Source organism: Gopherus evgoodei, chromosome 1, assembly GCF_007399415.2.
Source record: "Gopherus evgoodei ecotype Sinaloan lineage chromosome 1, rGopEvg1_v1.p, whole genome shotgun sequence".
NCBI classification, from domain to species: domain Eukaryota; kingdom Metazoa; phylum Chordata; order Testudines; family Testudinidae; genus Gopherus; species Gopherus evgoodei.
Window position 1 is genome coordinate 328466380 of NC_044322.1, and position 16355 is coordinate 328482734.

The 16355-nt window shown below is 42.8% G+C and overlaps 1 protein-coding gene across 1 annotated transcript in view; it reads right to left on the bottom strand.

The window, feature by feature from the left end:
• The window catches only part of MOV10L1 (Mov10 like RISC complex RNA helicase 1), a 90253-nt gene that overhangs the window by 59569 nt on the left and 14329 nt on the right, over positions 1 to 16355 (bottom strand). The window contains exons 4-10 of the mRNA XM_030549578.1: positions 15773 to 15885; positions 13702 to 13892; positions 12145 to 12285; positions 11311 to 11555; positions 10503 to 10695; positions 2384 to 2578; positions 1090 to 1204 (exon numbers count right to left, since the gene is read on the bottom strand). Of these exons, the coding sequence (XP_030405438.1) occupies positions 1090 to 1204; positions 2384 to 2578; positions 10503 to 10695; positions 11311 to 11555; positions 12145 to 12285; positions 13702 to 13892; positions 15773 to 15885 (1193 nt within the window). The remainder of the gene's footprint in view (positions 1 to 1089; positions 1205 to 2383; positions 2579 to 10502; positions 10696 to 11310; positions 11556 to 12144; positions 12286 to 13701; positions 13893 to 15772; positions 15886 to 16355) is intronic.

Sequence of the window (16355 nt, forward strand, 5' to 3'; positions counted from 1 at the left end):
CATACACTGTTCCTTTAAGAAACATATTCTCTTGCAGCTCTGGCATCTGAGATGGCCTTTTCCATGCGGCACTCTAATATACTGCCCATCCATTTTCAAAAACTCTCACTTGCCTAGGCCTTCTAATTTCTCCTCTGGTTCAGGGCCTGCAATATGCTGACTCCCACTAAAGTCAAGAGAGCATCTACCAGGATCAGACTCTTATTTTGTAACTAGATTTTTTAGACCTACATGATGTCCCTAATTAAGGCTACATTTTAGTCACAGGTATTTTTAGTAAAAGTCATGGACAGGTCACGGACAGTAAACAAAAATTCACAACCTGTGGCCTGTCCATGACTTTTACTATATTCCCTTAACTAAAACTTGGGCAGGGGGCCATGGATGCTCTGGGGAGGCAGTGCAAGGGCAACACAGGTGCTGAGGGGAGGGGGTTGTCAGGCAGGGGCATGTGACCCAGGACCCCTGCTGGTGATAGGGAGGGTTCCAGAGGGGTCGGAGGGGGCGACGCATGGCCCAGAACCCACGCTGGTGCTGGGGAGCAAGAAGGAGGGCGGACAGCAGCCTAGGACCCCTGCTGGTACTGTAGGGGGAGGATTGGCGGGGCTGGCAGGCTCCCTACCCGGCTCTGCGTGTCCCTGCAGCTCCTAGGAGGAGGGACAATGAGGGGCTCTCCGCGTGCTGCTCCCACCACCAATGCCAGCTCCATAGCTCCACAGACTGGAAACTGCAATCAATGGAAGCTGTGGGGGCGGGAGCTGCGGAGCCCCCTGGCCCTTCTGGCTAGGAGCTGCAGGGACACGCCAGTGGGAGCCGGGGCACCCCCCACCCCAAGGTTAAGTGCTGCCCCACTCCCCAACCCCTGCCCATAGCCCTGAGCCCCCTCCCACACACCCAAACTGCTGCTGCAGGCAGCCCTTGAGCCAGCATCGGCCGCTACAGAAGTCACGGAATCCATAACAGACATTCAGCCTTAACCATTATATATAACACAGCAGCTACACAGGAGTATTTTTGTGTGTGTTCAGGCTGGTATTCATAAAGATGCAAAGAGAGATTTTATACTTGCACATGTGTGCACACACATACCTCTGCAAGTAGAGGCTGAAAAGTCAGTATGTCCAATTTCCGCTCCACACATTTTCTTAATCTATCCGGTATGGGATAGTGTGGTAGGAAACTTGGAAGATGTCTTCTACAACTTCTAAAATAAGAATTCAAAGTTACTTCATAACAGTAACCAAGTAGTTCTTACAAACTAAATTTAGCTGGTTAGTGTGGATTTCTTTACTAAAGAGTAAGAACAAAACTCAAGATTCTGTAGTTACTAAAATAAGCGTAAGTTTTAAAAAAATTAAATCTTCACATGAAAGACCACAAGTTAGCAAACATCAGCCTCAAGGCTACAAAGACAGCAATACCAAAACACAAATACAGTAAATGAAACTTGTCAGATTAGGTTCAAACAAAAACCAAGAAAAGAACTTTGCTTCACTGGGGTGAGGTGTGGGGAAGATAATGTTGTTATAGAAGCATATTTTACTACCAAACATTCTGACCAACTTTTTCCTCCCTAACGAAGGTTTTGTGGTGAACAATTTAATGCTAGTTACAGATTAGAGTATCTGTTAAGTATATTTTGTCTGGATAAGTAAATTTAAACGAAGACCGTTCCCTGTTTTTCATTCAAGATTTTTCTAGTTTATAGTATCAAGACCCAGTTACATCAAATGACTTGATCAATATCTCACATATCAGTAATTCAGTCAAGGGACTTCCTGGGTTTCTGTCTCGCTGTCTAAAACACAATTAGATTGTACCACTTCCACTAGTGGGTGCGCTCTGGCAACACCTTTAATTCTAATTAGCCTCTAACTCATTCATAAGTGTATAACATGCAGCAACAGGACTGTTTGTGAATCATAAGAAAAATATCTATAAAGAAGTTAATAGTTTTTCCCTGTTTAGCAAACTATTTCAGCAATAGAACTTTGAAGAACCCCCCCCCCCGTTTTTATTTGTTTTTCCAGTTTACTGAATGAATGGTACACCTCTACCTCAATATAACACTGTCCTCAGGAGCCAAAAAATCTTACTGTGTTATAGGTGAAACCGTGTTATATTGAACTTGCTTTGATCCACCGGAGTGCGCAGCCCTGCCCCCCCAGAGCTCTGCTTTACCATGTTATATCCAAATTCGTGTTATATTGGGTCACATTATATCGAGGTAGAGGTGTAGTTACAAAAGGAGATAAGCTAGTTCAGTACGATAAACTGCCCTGGAACTAAAGTTACACATTTACTTCAATATGCATTATATAAAGGTATGCCTTTCCATATCCTTCATATTAGACACAGCTGAATGTGGATTATTTGATAGTACCTTTTGTGTTCTGTTACAGTCACTGTAGTCTTCATACGCTGTAACTCCGGAATAACTTTATGCTTTCTTAGTGAAAATGGTTCAGTGGCTGCTATGAGAGTTTCCTCTTCATTTATTACAGTTACTTCAATGTAACGTCCAATAATAAAATCAGAAAAACAAAGCAGCAGAAGTTCTTTGCAGAGGCCAGGGTTTCTTTAAGTAAACAAGCAAAAATAAGTGTGGTTTTGAAAAACTTAAGATTTTACTTATCAGTTCAGCGATCACAATATTGTTGAAAGAGACTGATTAGATTTTGGGGGACCTCCCTAAAAATCAAGTAATGGCTGATTTAGAAGAATTCTTCATATTCACAAAATTTGAAAGAGTTTTAGTTGAGTCCAGCTACCATTTCCTAAAGGAAAGTTTAAAACAAGCCAAGCACTAAAAAAATCCAAATATTAACAAGCCTGAACTTGAAAAAAAGTTTAAAGGGCAACTGTGCTTTAGAAGAGAAATATCATTCTGAAAATTTTGTACCTACTATAATCACAGTACCACCCCTGTGGTTACTAAAACTGAATGGAGTTAGCCAAAAGTATATCCTGTGTACTGTCACTCCACTGCTGAAAGGCCTCATCCAAGATGCATTTCATTACACAGCAGCAAAAAAACCTCTGCTCTACTGGAGGTCTGTGTTCCTCTGCATGGACCTCCAGCAGCTGACAGAGCTAGTGAGGAAGCCTGACCCCTCAAAGACATGCATTTCCTGTCAGCAGAGGAAGTGGCAACAAGGGGAGTGCAAATTCCTGCAAAGGAGAGTTTGAAGAGTTTATGCTCCAGACAATCAGAGCTCTTATCCCACACAACCCATTCATTTAATTCCTTTCCAGGTTCTGTCCCAGCATTGGGCCCAGTATCAAATTTTCTCCTCATCTCTCCAACACATACAACTTAGTTCTGATTATCTACTCCTACCCTCCCACCCCAGCTGTCAGACTCTTAACTAGCTCTCCCACTGAAACTTAATGTTTGTAAGTCCCAGATCAACAAAGGTGTGTAGGATCCTTACTTTCACTGAAATTAGGAGCCTAAATACCTTTGAGAATCTGGGCTTACATGCCTATAAAGGTGATCAGCCTTATACAAAACAACTACCAAGTGATCTCCAAGCCCTTCACTTATCCCACACCTGTTGCCTCCCTAAAGGTTCAGCATCCTTACTGTTCTTTCTCAAGAAGATATGTACAGAGTTATCCAATCCACATATAGTAGGGTCCCAAGCTCTGGTCACACTTTCCACGACAGTTCAGCAATGGAAGGGGAGCACACAGAAAATCTGTATTTCTTCTCCTTCAGAGGTGGGTTTCACAAACAGATCCTACCCTAAAAGAAGGTTTTTCTCCAATTTCTATTAGGGCTACTCTATCTAAAACAGCTCTCATAAAAACTGGAAATTAAGTTGCTGCATCATTGTTTTACTGACAGTGCTGCAATAGAGATGGAAAAATAGCAGTTTTATCCTATGTTTTAAATTAGAATCACACAAGTGTGATGCACATTTATAACATGGTTTCACAAAAATAAAAAATACTTTGCATGGGATGTGCCTCTGTTATTAAATGGAAGAGTCTTCTTTAATCAGCTAATGTCATTCTTCCTGTGAAGCAGAACCTGTGTGCTCTATGCTGTTAAATTACAGAAATCCAATATGTAGGCAAACAAAAAAAGGTTAAGTTTCCAGAACAGCTCAATTTTGAGTATCCCAGTACAGAGCATTTATAAAGCTCAGGACTTAAAGACTAGCCATAAAAATATGCACTTTGGGTATTTTTTGCTCAAAATAAGACCATGTCTTATTAGTGTTATTAAAACAAGTACTCATTCTGCTTTGTTTCTCCATTTACTTCTTTATCCTCAAACAGAAAAAACTGTTACTAACCTTTCTGTAACTCTTGTTCTTTGAGATGCGTTGTTCATGTCCATTCCCATGTAGGTGTGTGTGTGTGTCGCGTGCACAGTCACAGGAAGATTTTTCCCTCAGTAGTATCTGTCCGGTCAGTCCCAGCGCCTCCTGGAGTCTCACTTTCATGGTGCTATAGAAGGGCTTGCTATAGAACCCCTTCAGTTCTTTCTTGCCAGCAACTCTGACAGAGGGGTAAGGCAGGTGAGCTTGGGAACGACATCAGCAACACATCTCGAAGAACAGTTACGGAAAGATTAGCAATAGTTTTTTCTTCTTTGTGGGCTCTCATGTTCATTCCCATGTAGGGGATTCCCAAGCAGATAGAGGAAGTGGGTTCAGAGTTCAACAACAAGCAGACCGTAGCACTGCTTTGCCAAATCCAGCATCATCTCTGGCCTGCTGCGTGATGGCATAAGGGGTTGCAAAGGTGTGGATGAAGATATCTGCTCTACAGATATCTTGGATGCGAACCTGTGCCACAAATGCCAGTGAAGATGCTTGTGCCCTTGTGGAGCGTGCTGTCAGTGCCAGAAAAGGGAACCTTGCCAAGTCACAGCACATGCGAATACACAAAGGTAATCCATGAAGAAATTCTTTAGACTGAGACTGGGAGGTCCTTCAGCCTATCAACAACTGCTACAAGAGCTGAGTAGTCTTCCTAAATGATCTGATCCGATCTAGGTAAAGCCAGTGCCTACCTGATCTCTAGCAAGTGATGCCTCTGCTCCTGGCTATTTGCAGGTGGCTTCAGGAAGAACACAGAGAGGAAAACGTCCTGGTTATTGTGGAACTGCAATACCATCTTTGGGAGGAAGGCCAGCTGGGAGCAGAGTGAACCTTTTTCTTGATGAAAACTGCATAGGGTGGTTCTGAAGTTAGGGCCCTGATTTCTGAGACCTTCCTGGCTGATATGTTGGCTACGAGGAAGGCCACCTTCCATGATAAGTAGAGTAAAGATCATGTTGTCAAAGGCTCGAATGGTGCCCATATCAGTCTTGAGGAAGACCAAGTTAAGATCCCAAGGGGAGATCATCTATTTTACCTGTGGGTAGAGTCTGTCTAGTCCTTTAAGAAAACAGCTATAGAGCACGATACCGAAGAAGGACCTGCCACTCACCCAGGGTGGAAGGCCAAGATATATGCCAGATGTACCCTAATCACAGACACGGACCGTCCTTGCTGTTTTAGATGTAACGAAGAGTCCAGGATACACAGTATTGTAGTTTGAGTGGGCAAGATCCCACTCTGTCCAGCCCAGATAGAGAACCTTTCCCATTTCACCAGATGGCCATCCATCAGGGCCACCTTTCTACTCCCTAACAGGACCTTCAGAACCTGCCCCAAGCATACTAACTCCGAAGAGGTCAGCCATGGAGCTTCCAAGCTGTCAGGTGGAGGGATTCAAGATCCAGATGAAGGAGATGTCCGTGATCCTGGGAGATCAAGTCTGGAAACAGTGGTAGGGTGATCGGTTCTTTGATTGAGAGCTGCAGGAGGACGGTGAACCGATGCTGGTGCGGCCATGCCAGCGTTACCAGGATCAGGCTCGCTTTGTCCCCTTTGACCTTCAGTAGAAACTTGTCCATGAGCGGAATAGGTGAGAATGCACAGAGAAGATGGTCCTTCCAGGGAAGAAGGAACACATCTGTGAGTGAGCCTGGACTGTGATTCTGGAAAGAGCTGCAGACACTTCCCATTGTATCTCATCGCAAACAGGTCTATATGGGGAGTTCCCCACTTGGAAAATATTCCCTATGACATCTGGGCAAATGGACCCCTCGTGATTGGAGAAGGATCTGCAGAGATGATCCGTTAACTTGTTCTGAGCTCCCAGAAGATAAGAAGCCTCGAGGTGTATTGAGTGGGTTATGCAGAACTCCTATAAGTGGAGAACTTCCTGGCACAGGGTGGAGCTCGCTCTTCTCACCTATCTGGTTTATATAGCATATTGCTGTCATGTTATCTGTAAGCACTGACACATCTCTGCCCTCTGGACGGGGCCGGAATGTTTGACAAGCAAGATGCACTGCTCGGAATTCTCTCCTGGGACCAGAGACCTTGAGTTCTGTGGTCCCCCAGGTGAGGTCCCCATTCCAACTCGGAATCAATGACGGCTGCAGTCTCCTGAATGGAATGCGCGCGCAAACCACCCCTGGATCCAGCCCCCATAAGAGGGAGTCGATCACCGAAGGAAAAGTGTGAAAATTTTGTCCAGGAGGTTGCAGCCTGGCCAGTAAACTGTCGCTTGCCAGGCCTGCAGTGGTCTGAGTTGCAGCCTTTTGTGCTTTACCACACATGTGCACAATGCCACGTGCCCCAGGAGCTTCAGGCAGGTACAGAGCTTCAGAGGTGGTGGGATGTTTTCTGAGATGGTCTATGATAGAAGTCAGCACCTGGAATCTGGCTTCTGGGAGGAGGCCTTGACCTGGACTGAGTCGAGAACCACCCCTATAAACTCTATCCTTTGGGTGGGGGTATTCAGCAACAGGCCTACCATCTGGAAGGCTGAGAGTATTAACTGGATGTGCTCTTTCACCTGAGCTCTGGACTGGTTTCTGACCAGCCAGTTGTTGAGGTAAGGATACACCTGTATTCATTGTTTTTTTCAGGAAGGCCGCAACTATTGCCAGGCACTTTGTGAAGACCCAAGGGACCTCTGAAAGGTTGAATGGCAATACTATGAACTGGTAGTGCACCTGTCCCACCATGGACAGCAGTAATCGTCTGTAGCCCGGGACTTTAGAGATGTGAAAATATGCCTCCTTCAAGTCGAGGGCAGCATACCAGTCTCCTGGATCCAGAGAGGGGATAATGGAGGCCAGGGAGACCACATGGAACTTCAGCTTCTTCATGAATTTGTTGAGGTTTTCCAAGTCTAGAATAGGTCTGAGACTGTCCTTGGCCTTGGGGATTAGGAAATATAAGGACTAAAATCTCCTGCCCCTTAACTCCAGAGGAACTTCTTCTACTGTTCCCAGTTGCAGAAGTGTTCACAGCTCTCAGAGTAGGAGTTGCTCGTGACAAGGATCCCTGAAGAGGGACAGGGAGGAAGAGTGCGAAGAAGGGGAATAACTCAATTCTAGAGTGTATCCCAGTCTTATCACGTGTAGCATGCAACGATTTGAGGTGATATGGGCCCATGCCCGATAGAAGTGGGATAGCCGGGTCCACAGAAATAAGAGAGGTTGGATCCAGGTGAAGCTCTGATACACTGTCCTCGGGCGCATCCTCAAAACACCTATTTGGCATCCGATGATTGCCTGGTGGGCCCAGATCCCTGGACTGAGGAAGGCTGGGGAGGAGGCCTGCTCTTGTAATTCCTGTCCCTCCTTCTACCATAGTCCTGTCTTAGTTGTGACTGCTAGAACTAAGATAATGATTGAGGCTTGAAAATGTTTTATTGGTGGGACCAGCGTGTGCAGACCCAAAGATTTCAGCAAGACCCTGAAGTCTTTCAAGCTGTGCAGTTTAGCGTCTGTTTGCTCGAAAAACAGCACTGTGCCTTTGAAAGGCAAGTGTTGAATGGTCTGCTGCACATCATGAGGGAGGCCTGCAGTTGGGAGGATCTCTGCATCACCACCACCGATGCCATGGTCCTTACAGCTGAGTTGGCTGCGTCCAGAGCTGCCTGCAAGGACGCCTTTGCCACGGCCCTGTCCTCTTCAACTAAGGTTGAGAATTCTGCTCTGGACTCTTGGGGTAAATAGTTCTTTGAATTTTGTCATTGATCCCCAGTTGTTAAAATCATAACAACAATGGAGCACCTGTTGATTAGCAGTGAGAAGCTGGAGCCTTTGTGGCATAGATCTTCCTGCCAAAGAGGTCCAGCTTCTCTGTGCTCTTAACCTTTGGGGTAGGATCCATCTGCTTCTGTCTCTCACGCTCATCTGCTGCCGAGACTACTAGGGATCCCAGAGGGGGATGTGTGTAGTGATATTCAAACCCCTTTGGTGGGGCAAACTATTTTCTCTCCAGCCATAGTTTGCAGAGAGGCTGGAGTTTGCTGTTTCGTGACAGGGCTATCCTTGACAGCTCTGATGGTGTCAAAACTTCCACCAGGGTGTGAGAGGTCTCAGAGTTCTTGCAACTGAAACTCCAGGTTTTGAGCGACCCTCTTTAGCAGTTCCTGATGCACCTTGGGTCATCTTGTGTGGGTGTCAAGGTTCCTGCAACTACCTTGTTTGGTGAGAAAGAAGAGGATCCTAAGATTGGTATTGGCTCTTGTTCCTGTCCATCCAGTCCTGATGAGGCCCATGGTTCTGGTCCCTGGAGAATGGCACCGAGCTTGGTGCCTTGGTCCTGTGCCTGGACTGTTAGAGGTGGTAGTGGTAGCGGAGCTCAACCCTCCAAAGCCACCAAATATGACCTCCTTGACTGAGGACCCTGAGCCTGATGAAATGTCCAAGGAGTCCAAAAGAGCCACTGAACCAGTACCTCCCATTGTACTGGCCAGCCCAGGAGTGGGAGTCCCTGGCTCATCTTGTCCATCCGGTACTGTTAGTGTAATCCGAGCCGGCTCTTTCTTGAGACATAGGACTCAGGATCCAAGTCAGATGCCAAGGATTCACTCCTCAGACACTACGGGGGGTGCGATGCCAGATGATGAGAAATAGCGGGATGAGGAAGCTGCATCATCACCGGCTTCCCTTTTGACCAGGGGTTCTCAAACTATAGGTCGGGACCCCTCAAGTGATCATGAGCTGTCAGCCTCCACCACAAACCGTGCTTTACCTCCAAACATTTATAATATATTAAAAAAAAAAAGTGTTTTTAATTTAAAAGGGGGGGGGGTTGTACTCAGAGACTTGCTGTGTGAAAGGGGTCACCAGTACAAAAGTTTGAGAACAACTGCTTTTGACGGTACTTGCCTCGGTGTCGCAATTACTCGTCTCTGGTGCCGGCTCACATCTAAGAGGCAATGGTGGCACCAAAGGGGACATCAGACTCGTGCTGCCCAGATTGCCTCTAGTGGGGACAGGAGTGCCATTCCCGTGTTCCTATAGCACCAGACTTGATGGTTCCCTTTCTGGAGCAGGAGTCAATGGTGCTACAGCAATGCTTGTTGAGCCCAAGTGACCCCGTATGGGTGTCACTCACCTGGAGTCTTTATGGCAGGTGGGCTTTGGGGTAGGGGAGTACCTCTATCAGTTTTCTGCTTCTTCTTGCATGGGAGCAGGGAGTGGAAGCGGTGCCTGTGCACTCTCCTGTACTAACTTCCTCTATACCAGCAAACTGTGGCAGTGCCTGGAGTCATCCCATGCCAACGAGAAATCTCGCCTCAGTGCTGGGGAGGCCGGGCTGCAGTGCCTGCCCACCATGGAAGCCAGCGTGCACTTTGTGGTGGCAGAGGTGCTCGGTGCCGAGTCGAGGTGACCTGGCTCCAAGAAGGATGAAGAACCATGTCCATTAAGAGGAATTTTAGCCTCTACTCCCTTTCCTTGAGTCCGGGGCTTAAAATCTCTACAGATCCTGCACCAATCACGCACATGAGATTCACCCAAAAACCTGAGACAACTAGAGTTGGGGTCACTGAGAGGCACAGGTTTATGGCAAGCTCACATGGCTTACACCTTGGAAACCAAGGCATGCCCCGGTGCCTGGGTGGGAAAGAACCCAGTTAAGTGGGGTCCTTCACTACACTAACAACTATTACTAACTGTAACACTAACTACTAAACTTTTCTATAATCATTTACAGGAAAAAGTACAAGCAGCACAAGAAAAGTCCACTGGGGAGTACCTGCAGAGCAAGAATGAGCAGTTCCAACAACCATCACAGGCAGAAAGAAGGAACCGAGGGGGCAGTAGGTCAGCAGGCCCCTATATACAGCACATTGAGGATGCGACTCGAAGGGGTGCTGGAGCCGACCCGACAGATACCACTGAGGGAAAAATCTTCTGGCGACTGTGCACACGATATGCACACACCTACATGGGAATGGATATGAGCAAGCACTCGAAGAACTAGATGTTCAAAAGGCAGACTGACCTAAAAATTAAAGTATTATGTTTCTGCCTTGTAAGTTCAAAAAGGATTGGATCAATTCTGCTTTCACATATACACACACCCTTCCGATTGCAGTCAATTGGAGCTGTGCCAGCAAATCTGAGGGTAATATCTCATCCTGAAGCTTCCTTCAGCAGAGCAGCAGAAAAAGAACAAAAACACACATACACTGCAGTGCATATGATCACAATGGAAGTCTTTCCATCAGGTGGTATGAAGATTTCCCCACTAGCTTCTGTCTCAACTGTTGGCTGTTCTTCCACATTTCGTCCATTTTCTCCACTGCACAGATTTTCATTTTCTCTGCTACCAAGATCTTCATTCTCTCTTGCTAAATCTGGATCCTTAGGATTAATTCCATCTATAGTAAACCGACAGATCACAGTAAGCTTTAATTACTGTATGACAGAGGTTTATAAAATCATGAATGGTGTGGAGAAAGTGAAAGTGGTATTTACCCCTTCACAAGCACAAGAACCAAGGGCCACTCAATGAAATAGACAGCAACTTTAAAAAAAAAAAAAAAAAAAAAAAGGCAGTACTTTTTCACACAATGCACAGTTAACCCATTCAACAACTTCCCCTGGCAACAAGTTCAAGTGAAAACTATGTGGATTCAAAAGAGAATTAGATATATTTAGGGAGGATAGGTCTATCAATGGCTATTAGCCAAGATGGTAAGGAATGCAACCCATGCTGGGTGTCCCTAAGCCTCGGCTGCCAGATGCTGGGACTGGACAACAGGGGAGGGATCCTTAATAACTGCCCTGTTCTATTTCATTCCCTCTGAAGCATCTGGCACCGGCCAGTGTTGGAAGACAGGATATCGGGCTAGATGGACTATTAGTATGACCCAGTATGGCCATTCTTATGTTCTTATTTACTGACAAGAGGGGCATGCAAGGTCCTACTGAAAGAACATACCGGCCTTTAAAGAGTTAGACATCACATATGTGTATGATTCTCTAACACATACCCGGTGGGGTTCCATTATTTGTAACAAATGCATTATTCAATGGCTGGCACATAGGTTCTCTACTGTCATTGAGTGAACTGATGCTCCCTTTTGACAAATTCTCTTGTTTCACAGGAACAGATGATGACAAAAATGCTGTTGGAGTCTTCTGGCCTTTTTCGGGCAACTGAAAGCTGAACTGCTTCTCTTTTTCCCAGCCAGCTAGTCTGCAGCTGATTAAGGAATGTGGTACATTTCCCTTATTCCTAGAAGTAATTAAACAGTTATTCTGTAAATAACATTTCTGAGAAAAAGAAGTTACTTGCAACACAGAATACCCAAATCAAGACAGAATCAAATTCAGTTACACTCCAATATATCCACCCTCACTGAAGTGTGGTATGCATATCAACTCCACTGAGAAGAATTTTCAGAATAACTAAAAGTAAGATAAATATAAATAAATTAACAAAATAAAACGATAAACCAGGGAATTAAGTTATCTGTGAAGTTTTAATATAAGCTAATGTAAGTAGGACCCATGGATTAGGTTCTAGTATATCATAACAGATCGACAGAGGTTATACAATATTCCTCTGTATTTAGACTAGGAAATAACTGTGAGAACAGAGTCCATAATGTGCCAGCTATTGGTAAAGGTTGACTGTTTAATGGTGACCATTAAGGTGAGCAACATGGACACAACTCAACTTTGATCCTGTCTCTCCCTCTTTAAAATAGGGGATGTTAGATATGTTCAAGGTCTGAAATTATATAGGTCAGGAATGGTATAAGAAAAAGAAATAGCACAGTCAAAAGGGAAAGAGTTATAACAGAATAATTCAGAGAGCTTACTCTATCCAAATGACCATGTTTTTACTCTCCCCTAGCTTAAGTGTTCCAAAGTTAGTCATTCTTGACACCTTCAGTCCTCCTTTGTCTCTCATTAAATTTTCATATGACTCATCCAAGTTCATTTCACTAGTGGCAGATAGTCTGTAAAAGTCATAATGACACTGTGTTGAATCAAAGTTACGTGGGTAGACTCAGGAAAATATAAAATTAAATATTACATTTAAAGATCCAACAAACTTAAGTATTTTCCTCAGTGTTTGAGTACAGAAGTCCCAAAATGCTTTCTCAGCCATCTACCATGACCCCTAAGCTATCAGGTTACATTTACTAAGGGAAGCAATGATTTTAAAAAATATATGTATTTATTACACCCATACAACCTTTCTTTAGAGCGGTCAAAAATCTTGGATGTAGCCTGTAATGGCTTGGAACCAACCTACCCATCCTCAAAGGCCTGGTCCAACTCCCACTAAAAGTATATGGGATGACACCTATTGACTTCACTGGGAGTTAAACCAGGCCCCAAATCAGCAAACAGGGCAATTTTTCCATGAGCAATTTCTTATGGCCTATTGCCAGGAGCAGCTTTAGAATTGGGTACAAAGTGAAATGACTGGGTTGGGACAATTCTCATAAGTTTTCTTCTTCTGCTGCTGGCTTCATGGGAGTCCCTTTATGTATGTCTAAACATTTTAAAGGTGACTGCTGATGTCAGCCTAAAGTTAAATAAACAAAAGGCAACACGCAACCCACACCAAAAATCAAAATTACACCCTCCTGCAGTTTCCCCATCAGTATCAGTGACTGCAACTCTGATCTTTCTGGCTATGTCTAAATTATCAGTAAAAATTAGCTTCCACCCTCAGTATTACTTAGATGTTCAACTCATATTGAGGGAAATTTCTAAGCAGTAATGAAAAACATCTGAAATTACATATTCTGATTGAAATGAATTTTCTGCTGTTATCTAAGGCTACAGGAAAAAAAATCAGTGCAGTTTTTCTATTAAAGTTTGTGTTTTTCAAATTGCACTCAACCCTCACTAGATGTCTCCCACTGCTGTGACAGTGGACAGATATTCATCCCTACCCTTTATGATACTGGAGAAGATAACCCACAAACGCTATTTTTAAAAACAGATAATTAAAGCAGTATTTTAGTATATGGACTTCAACCAGAAATAAAATAAATGACAATTTTAGAAAACAAAATAAGGAAGAATATAAATGAATTGCATGGTAGTACAGAATATCAAGAATATAAGCAGGAGCTTTAGGGATATCAAAACACCTGTACGGTGTTGCTGTCACAAGTGACCGCTAGTAGGACATAGTGCTACGGGAAGCATTTCACGGTGATGAACACAGTTCTGCAGCATGGCCCTTTAAACCAAATTTAAACTGAACCATGGTCGCCAGAATGAACCTCCTACTAGGGCTCAACAAGGGTTTTTAAAAACAGGTTTAAAAAGTTGTGGGAGCATAAATCATGTTAATTTCCTCTCCCTTCTTAAAAAAGAGTTATGTTTAACTTCAAACATGAGAAGATTCCTGTTACCCATTCTTGTCTGAGGGAGCCATGCAGAGTGCTCTCCAAATGTAACATGACTGGTTACTCTCCACAACCACCACATTGACCAGGTCATGTCTACGAGGTGAATAACCATCAGGAAGTTTCAGATAATCCAGAATGAAAAATATACTGTCATCTACTACGCCAATTCTTCCACAAACACTGGAAATACGAACCTGAAACATTTACACAATTAGTCTTATTGCATGTCACATGCTTAATTGGCTTAGGCAGTAACTTTTAAAACAGTAGTTTTCAAACTTTTGTACTGGTGACCCCTTTCACGTAGCAAGCCTCTGAGTGTGACTCCCCTTTTAAATTAAAAACACTTTTTAATATATTTAACACCATTATAAAGTGCTGGATGCAAAGCGGGATTTGTGGTGGAGGCTGACAGCTCACAACCCCTCCCATGTAATAACATCATAACCCCAGAGGGGTCCCGACTCCCAGTTTTAAAACAATCATCACAGAATAGTACATGTATCAAATATGTTTATAATTGAAGAAAACTGAATCCCAGGTATTTCACAGAATATCTATAGATTTAGTATGCAATATTTCTATGAAAGAGGGTGAGGCAATAATAACTATAGCGTTTCCTTAAATTTAAAAAGTACCCAAACCCAAGCATGGGTAAAATTACATGTACAGGGTAAAAAATCATGCTTTAACTATATGCTATAGTACATTTATGGCCGGCTATTGAGCTTCAAGATACCATAGCCATCAAAAAGAGTTCTCTCACCCTTCCATTGAAGTAATGGAAATTAGAGAACAGTAAAACCTAAAGCTTTTCACCAGTTTGGTAAGCTGACAGTTTTATCTTTCAATTGGATACTCAACTGACTTAACACCTGTAAAGACTTATTTGTGGATATACTGGATATGCGGTGACTCTAGAAGGAATAGTAACATTTTCACTGACCAGAAAAGACAAGCGTCCTTTTACAAACCAGAGCCCTTGGAAGACTTTTAAAGCAAACATAATAAGCACAGTATTTGAATAATGATATTCATTAGTTTTGGATTAAGTGTAAGTATAGATGTTTGAATCATGAGCAGGTCTGTGTACGAAAGCATGATTTGGGTATTTGTTACCTTCTCAATAAGTGGTTGGTACCTAAAACCACAAAAGCCAACCAACAACAAAATTTCTCACAACACATTTAAGATCCTCCCTCCCCCCAACTTTGTTTTAGAAATAATCCCATATCAACTCATGAGCATTAGAAAATTAAGTTCATTCTTTTATCTTTCAGCTGAATACTTGTCCAATACTTAAGCCTCTTTGCTTTCAGTTTAAACCACATTTTTTTAATAATAATAATAATAATAATAATAATCCTGCATTTTACAAAAAGTATTATTTTCCCCAATTTTCACCCTACTTTTGTATCATTCAAAAATATAAAAAATAACTTGTTTTACTAGGAAAATACAACACATTGCATGAGATATATGTATTATGATAATACATTAGTCTATGTTTATACGAAAAGCTGCCTGTTGAAGTAAGGCTCTGTATTAGTCTGGAACATACACACAACAAACAAAACAGGCACCCACGCAAGCTTTGAAGTGCATGCACATCTGAACATATTGTTAAATCTCACGCCTACCAGGTACACATTTCAAGCTGTTAGCAGATAATGGTTTCATCATTATTAATGTTTTATTTAGGGATTAGAGATATATTGTTTTTTTTAAACTCAAAGGTAGCATTGTGTTTTGAGTTCTGTTTTAGTTCTGCAGCAAACCACACTGAATTCTGATCAAAGCATTAATCTACTGAATACTTTTTTCCCCATCCTTATGTCTACAAAAATAAACCCCAATATTTACCTAGAAAAATTAATAGTTTTTTGCTCTGATTTTCAGTGTTTTTTGTTGTTGTAGTAATAAACACCGATAAATTCCCGGGAAAAATTAAATACAATAAAAACTGAAAACAAAGGGCACTATCAATACTATAGTAGACCTACTAAGATAAGCAGCCATTTTTCCTCCCACAGTACAGCATGAATATTCCAAGAGCAATATGCAAAATACATACTTTGTCCACTCGCTTATATCTCAGTGGCTTTACAGAAACTGCTTCACTGCTCCATGTTGTTGGGTTAATAAAATATTCAGCTTGCACCCAGTCACCTTTACAAGGTTCAAAGCCTACAAAAACAAACAGTGACATTTTTGCAAGTTAAGTTGTCATAAAAAGACAAGTGTGTAAGTTTGTGGAAGCATGTAGTGTTTTTGCTATAAGAGGGGATTTTGATTTGACATAATTTAAGGAACTTTAAAGTTACCTGCTAAAATGTATTAAAAGTATACTTACTACAACACTATATATTGAGTGCTACATGTAACAGGAGATACAGAGAACTGCAGCACTCAACTTTAACTTTGTTTTATTTTTTGTGTCCACCAAAAATCAGGCCCATAAGCTCCCATCCTGTTGCCTGATGAACTGTTGCAACAGGCTGAGACTTCACTGGAATGCACCAACTTTTTGACAGGAGAGGGGGGAATTTAATTCATGAACTACACTTGCTAGGGATAAACCTTTGTCTTTAATACTTAACACAAATTAAGGAGTACCATTCTAAAGACACAAATGTGGGCCTTAAACTGGCAACAAG